The sequence below is a fragment of the Primulina tabacum genome, chromosome 12 (genome assembly GCF_025594145.1).
Source record: "Primulina tabacum isolate GXHZ01 chromosome 12, ASM2559414v2, whole genome shotgun sequence".
Classification (NCBI taxonomy): domain Eukaryota; kingdom Viridiplantae; phylum Streptophyta; class Magnoliopsida; order Lamiales; family Gesneriaceae; genus Primulina; species Primulina tabacum.
The window spans coordinates 2,235,212-2,246,399 of NC_134561.1; the positions used below are offsets into that span (position 1 = coordinate 2,235,212).

The 11,188-nt window shown below is 40.0% G+C and overlaps 1 protein-coding gene across 1 annotated transcript; it reads right to left on the reverse strand.

Annotated features, from left to right (window-relative positions):
• Positions 1-7,864: 7,864 nt before the first annotated feature.
• LOC142521308 (secreted RxLR effector protein 161-like) lies at positions 7,865-8,557 on the reverse strand. Its single transcript, XM_075624528.1, has one exon. The coding sequence runs from the start codon at positions 8,555-8,557 to the stop codon at positions 7,865-7,867; it is 693 nt and encodes a 230-aa protein (XP_075480643.1).
• Between the last annotated feature and the right edge of the window lie 2,631 nt (positions 8,558-11,188).

Genomic DNA, 11,188 nt, shown 5'->3' on the forward strand with positions numbered 1-11,188 from the left:
AACAGACAGATCTAGTAGTTCAACTATTTCGATCTAATAGAATTTCTTCATCAGCACGACTTGAACCAAGATGTTCGAATAGAATAGATCAACTCGAAGATCAGTCTGTCAACATTCTCTGAAGACAAACAATATATATCCATCCGAGTTTAAAATAAATTTGTCAGCAAGGACAAAAGAAAAAAAATATGTTGGTTACCTCTTTCAGCTAGTGTCCAAAGAATTTGAATGAGCATGTTGTGGCGTCCCAAACCTCGCCATGTAATCATACAACATGTGACGTCATATGCATAAAAAATTTCTTTTCAACGACGTAATAATATAATGCATGCACACCTTTCTGAGTCAACTGTGTCAAAGGTCTAGCAATCTTTGAAAATCCCTTGATAAATCGATGATAATAACCTGCTAAACCCAAGAAACTACGGATCTCTGGTACAGATGTAGGTGCAGACCACTGTAATACGGCTTCGACCTGATGACTTCTTGGTATGATTGATTGTTCTTTAGTCACGTGTGCTTTCATGCGAAAGGTGTGATGATGATTACTGGATTATAATTGTTAAATGTTATGATTAACAATTTAATTTCCTGTGATGGCAGCTAGAGAAGATGTACATCCACACGAGGAAACAGACGAGGTTGACAGTGGGTTTGGACAGATGAATCCATTGCCACCTCCTCCTATGGGACAGGCACCTGCAGATCAGCCTTTATTTCCTGGTGAGTTGACTTTGGCACAGTTTAGCAGTTATCTTTCACCGAGATTTGATAGCTCTGAGACTGGGGAGCGAGCAAAGGAGTGGATTGAGAGGATAGAGCAGATATTTGTGATCGCTCTGTGTGCTAGGTCTGCTAGGTTACGATTGGCTATATTTCAGCTTTCGAGGAATGTACTATTGTGGTGGCAGACAACTGAGGCCGGATTGAGAGCCCAGGGCCGTACGGTTGATTGGGATGTGTTTCGATCTTGTTTTCTTGATAAGTTTTTCTATAGCAGCCAGACAGAAGAAAGATAGAGATTTCGAGGATTTGAGATAGGGCAGTATGTCTGTTGCTGAGTATGAGTCTCGGTATTCTGCATTGCTGAAATATGTGCCACATACTGCTACAAATGTTCATGCTAAGATGAGGCACTTCTTGAAAGGGTTGAAGTTAGAGTTATTTGATCGTGTGCAGTCAAACAACCCGGTATCATTTGAGGATGCAGTGACGAGGGGTGAGATGGCTGAGTTGGTAATACAGGAGTATGGAGCTCAGAGACGATTATCAAAGCCGACAAGGGAGTCATTGCGACCACAGGGACAGTCTTTTAAATATCAAAAAGGTTCATCTTCTTCTTCAGCATCATCTGGGAAGCGTCGATTTGATTCACGACGTGTTGAGAGTCGTGGGGTCAGTTCACAGTCTGTTCAGGGACAGAGAGGGGAGTCCAGAGCAGTGAGATGTTTTCGTTGTGGGGGACCTCATCTGATCAGACAGTGTACACAGACCGAGATCACCTGTTTTGAGTGTGGCGGTGTGGGCCATATAGCCAGACAGTGTCCTAGTCGTGAGGGACAGCGAGAGCCCATGAGTGATAGAGGTAGATCCTCAGAGAGAGGAGGACGACAGCCTCAGCAGTTTACACCATGACCTTCTGAAGGACAGCCACGTATACAGGGAGCTGGTCCGCCTCAGGCGCAGGTGTATGCTTTGACACGAGAACAGGCTGAGGAGGCACGAGAGGAGATGATAGCGGGTGAGTGTTATTTATGTTCTTATCTTGCTTATATTTTTGTTGATACAGGTGCCTCGCATACTTTTATATTGAAGAGATTTGTGGTTGAGCATCATATGCGCCCGTCTCCATTACTTGTGCCTCTTTCTGTTTTGACACCCTCTGGAGTTGATATATCAGTTGTATCTATGATATCAGATGATATTATTTCTTATGAGGGCTACAAGCTGAGATCAGATATGATTATTCTGGAGATTACTGATTTTGATTGTATTGTGGGAATTAATGTTCTGAGGAGATATTGTGAGACTGTTGATGGTTTTCAGCGGGTAGTATATTTTTATACAGATGAGAAAGAGCGTTGGTCATTTTATGGGAAGGGTTTTCGTCCCCGTGTTCCATTGGTATCTGCTATCCGGATGTCTCGGTTATTGGAGCATGGACATGAAGGTTATCTTATTTATGTTGTAGATGTGACAGAAAAAAAGAGGGAGGTGGGAATAGAGGAGATACATGTAGTTGCTGAGTTTGCTGATGTATTTCCTGATGAAATTCCAGGCTTCCCACCAATCCGTGAGGTGGAGTTTGGGATTGAATTGATGCCAGATACTTCCCCTATTTCTCGTACTCCTTACAGAATGGCACCAGCAGAGTTGAGAGAGTTGAAAGCCCAGTTGCAGGATTTGTTGGACAAGGGATACATTCGCCCTAGTCTATCGTCTTGGGGTGCACCAGTATTATTTGTGAGAAAGAAAGATGGAACGATGCGGCTTTGTATTGACTATCGACAGCTGAATAAGGTAATGATTAAGAATAAATATCCTCTCCCTCGTATTGATGATTTGTTTGATCAGTTGCAGGGAACCTTAGTGTATTCCAAGATTCATTTGAGGTCAGGATATCATCAGATACGAGTTAGAGAGGAGGATATTCAGAAAATAGCATTCAGGACCAGATATGGGCATTATGAGTTTTTGGTTATGCCGTTTGGGTTGACGAATGCTCCAGCTGTGTTAATGAGTTTGATGAATAGGGTATTTCAGCCTTATCTCGATCAGTTTGTTATTGTGTTTATTGATGATATATTGATATATTCCAGGAGTGAGGCTGCGCATGCAGGGCATTTGTGTTCAGTGTTACAGGTGTTGCGAGATAGACAGTTGTATGCCAAACTCAGTAAGTGTGAGTTTTGGTTGGATCGGGTGGTCTTCTTGGGTCATGTTATATCGAGAGATGGGATTTCTGTTGATCCAACGAAGTTCGAAGCCGTATTACAATGGTCTGCACCTACATCTGTACCAGAGATCCGTAGTTTCTTGGGTTTAACAGGTTATTATCGTCGATTTATCGAGGGATTTTCAAAAATTGCTAGCCCTTTGACATAGTTGACTCAGAAAGGTGTGCGATTTCAGTGGTCTGAAGCATGTGAGATAAGTTTTCAGGAGTTGAAGCACCGACAGATGACTGCACCGGTGTTATCAATTCCTACAGAAAACGAGAGGTTTGTTGTTTATACTGATGTATCATTACATGGTTTAGGATTTGTTTTGATGCAGGATCGATATGTTGTGGCATATGCCTCGAGACAACTGAAACCACATGAAACAAGGTATCATGTGCATGATTTGGAGTTGGAAGCCATTATCTTTGCCTTGAAGATATGGCGACATTATTTGTATGGTACCTTGTTTACAATTTATACGGATCATAAGAGTTTGAGATTTTTGTTTACACAGACAGAGTTGAATATGAGACAGAGACGGTGGTTAGTTCTGTTAAAGGATTATGACTTTGAGATTTAATATCATCCTGGTCAAGCTAATCTTACAGCTGATGCATTGAGTCGTAAAGTGAGTTGTACTGCAGAGGATGTGAGTCGTTTATCACCTATGATGATGTCTTGTTGTTCCTTGGGATATATTTTGATATCTCGACGACTCCTATCCAGGTATCTACCTTATTAGCTGAACCTGATATATATGGTTGTATTCGTGATGAAGGAGTTGGTTTCTCGAAAACAAGATACTTGTTTTAGAGTGTCTGATAATGGCAGTTTGAGGATGAACGATAGATTAGTAGTTCCTGATGCATCTGAGTTGCGCCAGGGCCTGTTGTGGCATGCACATTGTAGTCGATATTATATCCACCTTGGTGGCAAGAAGATGTATAAGATCTACATTCTCAGTTTTGGTGGAAGGGAATGAAACGTGATGTGATTGATTTTGTACGTCGATGTCTTAATTGTCAACAGATCAAAGCTGAGAGGAGAAGGTCAGGAGGTGAGTTGAGGAGTTTAGAAGTACCGACTTGAAAATGGGAGCACATATCGATGGATTTTATGACTCATTTGCCAAGAAGCACTGGAACTATTGATGCTATTTGGGTGATTGTTGACCGATTGACGAAAGTTGCACATTTTATACCCTATAGAATGAATAGTACGTACTTGACGATGGCACAGTTGTATATACGAGAGATTGTACGGCTTCATGGGATTCCAGTGTCTATTATTTCTGATAGAGATCCTCGATTTACTTCTCATTTTTGGGAAGGATTGCACACTGCGATGGGGACAGAGTTGAGATTGAGTACAGCTTATCATCCCCAGACAGATGGTCAGACTGAGCGTACTATTCAGACACTGGAGGATATGTTGCGTGCTTATGTTATGGATTTTAAATCTGTTTGGCAGTCATCTATTCCATTGGTGGAGTTTTTGTATAAAAATAGTTATCAGAGTAGTATTCAGATTGCTCCATTTGAGGCATTGTATGGGAGACGTTGTAGATCTCCGTTATACTGGGATGATGTTGATCGAGCTGCAGTTAGCAGTCCTGAGATGATTCATGAGATGGAACATAAAGTAAAGTTGATACAACAGTGATTGAAAGCAGCTCAAGATAGACAGGCCGCCTATGCAAATAAAAGACGAAGACCCTTAGAGTTTCAGCAGGGCTGATCGAGTATTTTTGAAATTTTTTTCCTTTTCGTGGCACAGTGCGATTTGGTATGAAAGGAATGTTGGCACCGAGATATGTTGGCCCATATGAGATATTGCAGCGGATAGGCTCTTTGGCTTATCGATTGGCCTCTACCTCCATCTTTATCTAGTATTCATGATGTATTTCATGTGTCGATGTTGCGGAAGTATGAGCCGTATCCTTCACATGTGTTGTATACTTCTGAGGTTCAGTTAGATCCTTATGTGTCTTATGTTGAGAGACCAGTTTGTATTTTGGATCGATCTGAACGGAAGCTTCGTAGGAGCATAGAGGTGTCGAAGAGGCCACTTGGGAGATAGAGCGGCATATGAGAAAGCTCTACCCATACTTATTTTGATGATACATCACAAGCCACGGGATCAAAAAAATAGCCAGATTTTATATATACTCGATTATCAGGCACGTGTTGACGTACGAGCATATGTTGTTATTGTTTAGTATTGATAAATAATATTGTGTTGAACGATGGTAAATCACCGGAATTGGGTGATTTGATATTATATTTGATGTTGTTTATTATTGTTGATGTTGTTGGCTGTCATTGTTGGGAGACGTCACGTTGATGTTGTTCGTTCAACGATATTCCTGTCGCCGGAGTTGGGGTGCGACGTATCGTTGATGTTATTCGTTTGACGATATTGTTGTCGTCGGTGTTGGGGTGCGACGTATCGTCGATGTTGTTGTTCGTTCGACGATATTGCTGTCGCTGGAGTTGGGGTGCGATGTATCATCGATTTTATTGTTGCAGTGTGATGTTGTTGAGGTTGTTGATGACTGATTGTCCAGAAATGGCAAACGGGTTATTTCTGTTATCATTTAAGTTATATCTTATGTTGTTGTTAATATAACTGTTATGAATCACGATGATGATTGTTGTGTATGCTCAACCTTTGGGGGCTGTTTCTGTTAGACATGTTATAGGATTTTGCCATGAGACAGGATAGTGGTGAAGGACTAGATGTGTCTAGTCAAACAGTCCTGTAGTTGATAGGAGATAGAGACATTATAGCTTATTGTCTTATTTGAGTTGTACGTGTATATTTATTATACTGTTATGCTACACTGATATAGATAGTGTGATGATAGCACTATTTTGTCGTATATGCATTATATTATTACGTCGTTGAAAAAAAAAATTTATGCATATGACGTCACATGTTGTATGACTACGTGGCGAGGTTTGGGGCGCCACACATGTACTATATTTGAGATAAGAACAAGGGCACATGACAATAATAGGATAAATATCGGCTACCCAATACATGTCAAAGTACCATATATATTTATCAACTTTTGGGACCAACAATTATAAATAAGGAATGCATCAAAACTGAAGATCTCTCTGAAAAACTGCTACTGCTACTGCTTTATCAATCTTCATCAATCATTCAAACCAGACAACATCCCACAAAAGACTCATCTTTAAGCTATTTTTGCTTACACTCGGTTTGCCATCAGATCGATTATGGATAAATATTGTGCACTTAATATTATAACTTATCTTTTACACACGAGCGTTGTTCTATTGTGAGAATCATTTGTAACTATTAGAAACTTGTGTCTTAACAGATCACGTTGACGAAAAGAGTGTTGTTTGTGGTATTCAAATATGAGAGGAGAAGCAAGAAGAAAATAAATGAATGGCTTTGTAGATGCAAGTGTTGAACACTTTCTCCTTAAGAAAAATTTGCCCCTCACAATGTGCTAGAGGTTGTGGCAATCTTCTCCCAAGATACAACTACAACACTTGAATAATGAGCACTCAAATATTCAAGTTCTATCACAAGAAAATGAATGAACTCTCTCTTGTTGAAGAAGGAAGAAGAAGAAGATGCAAAAAGATGTTATGTTGTGTATGTATTTTTGATTTTCAATAAATCAAACATTTAATGTTTTTCATGTGAAAAAACATGATCTTTCATTCATAGGGATGTCCCTTGGCCATTGTAAGTGACCACAATCATCAAAAAATGCCAAGAGAAGGAAAAAATATCAGTAAAACTCGAAGAGACACGAAAAAATGCGAAAGGGCGCGTCCAGGCACCAGCGCCCACGCGCTCGCAGAACTGCGTGCGACCGCGCGCCTGATACATGCAGGCGCGCGCGGCTGCACGCAGATCCGTGCGCAGCCGCGCACCGGGCACTGTTCATGCTATTGTTCACAGTTTTTTTTCCTTCGGTTTTCGTCCCTTACATGTTCCGACTACTCGATTGAATTTCTTTCAACATTTGATGAACTCGTTTCGAGTTTAATTCAGAACCACCGAACTTAATATTCATTCATTAAGCTTCGTTCTTCGTTTCGAATTTTTCCAATCAAACACATTGATTTATTTGCTTAATTTTCATTCATTAAGCATCAAAATTCCAACAATCCCCCACATGAATGAAATTAATGCATGAATGCTCGTGATGCATAAGAGAGAGTATATACGAAAAATTATCACATCAGGAGAGGTAGCTTTTGGCTTTGAACCTGCCCTAGTGGAATACAATCGGATTTACTAAGCCACGAAGTGAACTTGATGTCTTGAACTTCTTGGTGGTTCATGTAAAACCAGACAGCTGTACACATATGATAACCTTCCTTCCATTTCCATTTTGTTTTATCGGTTGTGTCCGTTTTGGCCATGGAACACATCTTGGCTTCATACGTGTTTCATCGAGGCGGCCCGTCCTCACACGTGCATAGGTGATCTCCTTGTAAAAGGGTATCCTACTTACCCCGCTTTTGTAAGCTACGGAATCATTAAAAGTACAATATTTAACCTCACTACCTTTGTAGGCAACTTCACTCATTGTCTTAGGAAGTGAGGAGTGATTCATCAAGTTCTCATAACTTAGTTGTCCCATTGAACCAAGATCTTGGGATCTACAATCTACAAGGTTGGGTTGCCACTATGAAAACTTTATTTGGTAGGTTTTAAACTCAATCCTCTTGACAGACAGTACATTTGATCTCTATTTAATGCTTTTGTAAGCGGATCCGCTAAATTATCCTTTGATTTGATATAATCAACAGATATAACTCCATTAGAGATCAACTGTCGCACAGTATTATGTCTTTGACGAATGTGTCGAGACTTGCCATTGTACATACTGTTTTGTGCCCTTGCAATTGCCGACTGACTGTCGCAATGTATCAAGATTGCTGGCACTGGACTTGTCCAACACGAATGTCCTCTAAAAAGTTGCGAAGACATTTAACTTCTTTTGCAGCTTTATCTAGCGCTATGAACTCTGATTCCATAGTAGATCTAGCAATGCAAGTTTGTTTCGATGACCTCCAAGAGATTGATCCTCCACCAATGCTAAATACATAGCCGCTGGTGGATTTGGAGTCATTGGTGTCAGAAATCCAATTTGCATCACAATATCCTTCAAGTACTGCCGGATACCTTGTGTAATTTAGTCCATATTCTGAGGTGTGCTTTAAATATCTAAGCACCTTTGTCAACGCCTTCCAGTGTGCATCACTAGGATTACTTGTAAACCGACTTAACTTGTTAACCGCACAAGCGATGTCAGGTCTAGTACAGTTAGTGATGTACATAAGGCTTCCAATAATTCTGGAGTATTCCAGTTGGGAAACTGGTTCTCCACGATTCTTTGCCAAATGGACACTTACGTCTAAAGGCGTTTTTACTGGGGTAGAGTCATAAGCGTTAAACTTCTTTAACACTGTTTCTACATAATGGGACTGAAATAGGACTATTGCTTCTGGAGTTCTAAAGATTTTAATCCCTAGAATTACATCTGCAATACCCATATCTTTCATATCAAAATGATTTGTCAACATTTTCTTTGTACCATTAATCAACTCTTGACATACCATCACATAAGATTCTCGAGTGCCTTTAATGTAAACACATTTGTCACACTCATTAATCTTAAATCCATTTGACAATACTACCTTGTCAAATTTTTCATGCCACTGCTTGGGCGCTTGTTTAAGTTCATATAGTGACTTAATTAAACGACAGACCTTTCTTTCTTGTCATTTAACTATGAAGCCTTCAGGTTGCTCCATATATATTTCTTCTTCAAGTTCACCATTTAGGAATGTCGTTTTGACATCCATTTGATGTATCTCAAGGTTATGCAAAGTTGCAATAGCAATGAGCACACGAATGGATGTTATTCTTGAAACTGGTGAATACGTGTCGAAGAAATCATGACCTTCTCTTTGTCTATATCCTTTGGCCACAAGCCTGGCTTTGTATTTTTCAATACTTCCATCAACTCTCATTTTTTTTTCAATATCCATTTGCATCCCAATGGCTTGGTACCTGGTGGAAGATCCACAAGTTCCCAAGTATGGTTTTGCAAAATAGAATCCATTTCAGAGTTGATGGCTTCTTTCCAATAAGGAGCTTCAGGGCTAGCCAGAGCATCTTATATTTTCTTTGGTTCATTCTCCAACATAAAAGTATGGAAGTCTGGACCAAAGGACTTTGAGATTCTAGCCCTTTTGCTTCTTCTTACCTCTTGCTCCTTTGAAGAGCCTTCCAATGGTATAGCATTTTCATTTAGAGTTGAATCATGTGTAGGTACTTGACCTACATGCTCTGTCTCAAGTTTTCGCTTGCTAGAACCATTTTTTTCCTCTCTTTACAAGGAAATATATTTTCGAAAAATACTGCATTTCTTGACTCAATTGTCACGCCCGTATTCATTTCTGCATTTTCAGATTTGTGCGCTATAAACCTATAGGCACTACTATTATGTGCATATCCGATGAATATGCAGTCGACCGTCTTTGGTCCAATTCGCTCTTGTTTAGGCTTTGGTATTTCAACCTTAGCTAGACACCCCCACACTTTGAGGTACTTGTAGGAAGGTTTGTGACCTTTCCACAATTCATAGGGTGACTTGTCATTTTTCTTGTGGGGTATCTTGTTCAGGATGTGATTAGCCGATAGTATTGTTTCCCCCCACAAGTTTTGGGCTAGTACTGAACTAATTAACATAGCATTCATCATATCTTTCAGAGTTCGATTCTTTTTTTCGGCAATGTCATTCGATTGTGGTGAATAAGGAGCAGTTGTTTCATGAATTATACCCACAGATGTGCAGAATTCATCAAACGATGCTCCATATTTGCCCTCTCTATCGCTTCGAACCCTCTTTATTTGTTTGCCTAGTTGATTCTCAACTTCGGTCTTATAGCATTTGAATGCTTCAAGAGCTTCATCTTTCGACCTCAAAAGATATACGTAACAGTACCTTGTATTATCATCAATGAATATCACGTAGTATCTTTTCCTTCCTCTAGTTTGTACAAACTTTAAATCACCAAGATCGGTGTGTATTAGTTCTAGAGGAGCTGTACATCTTTCAATCGAGTGGTAAGGCGCTTTGGTCATTTTTTCTTCAAAACATATCTCGCATTTGTGTGTTGGATCGACGTTGTGTTTAGGCAATAATTCAAGTTTCATTAAACGTTGCAAGGTATTAAAATTTACGTGTCCTAAACGAACATACCATAAATAAGAACACTCAAGCAAGTAAATAGAACTTTTGTCTTTATTACTTTCAACAACATTTTGGCGTATAGCCATTACATTCAACTTGAAAAGGTTCTCATCGAGATATCCTTTTCCAATAAAATGACCATTCTTGGTCAATACAACCTTGTTAGACTCAAATACTAGTCTAAACCCATGTTTGACCAACAAAGACCCCGACACGAGGTTCTTTCTTATGTCTGGTACATGAAGTGCATCAACAAGTGTTACTTCCAAACCCGATGTCATCTTCAGTACTACATTGCCGGTGCCCACCACCTCAGATGTAGCGGAGTTCCCCATGTATAGTTTTCTCCCAGTTGATGGATTGTATGTGGAGAATATCCCTTTGTTGGAGCATATGTGTCGAGTTGCTCCAGTATCAACCCACCACTCATTGGAGTTTTCAACCAAGTTTGCTTCCAAAATAACTGCAGTCAAATCAAGTTGAGAAAAATCAAATGGTACCGACCTTTCTTGAACTACATTGGCTTGAGGATTTCCCTTCTTTGGCTTCCTACAATCCTTAGCCATGTGATTTGGTTTTCTGCAATTATAACAGTGTCTTTGAATTTCTTCTTATTTGGTGGTTGTTGGCCTTGTTGTGGTTGCTTCTCAAACTTCATCTTTTTTCCTTTGGAAACTCGATTCAACAATGTTCACCCTTGCTGTCATTTTACTTGCCTTGGCCTCGGTGTTCTTATTGTCCTCTTCTATCCTCAATCTCACAATGAGATCCTCCAATCTCATCTCCTTTCTTTTGTGCTTCAAATAATTCTTGAAGTCCTTCCACAATGGAGGGAGTTTCTCGATCAATGCAGCAACTTGGAAGGACTCGCTTAGATTCATTCCTTCCGCATGAATCTCGTGACAAGAGAAGTTGTAGTTCTTGCACTTGACTCATCACAGATTTTGAGTCCACCATCTTGAAGTCCAAAAATCTCCCAACAATGAACTTC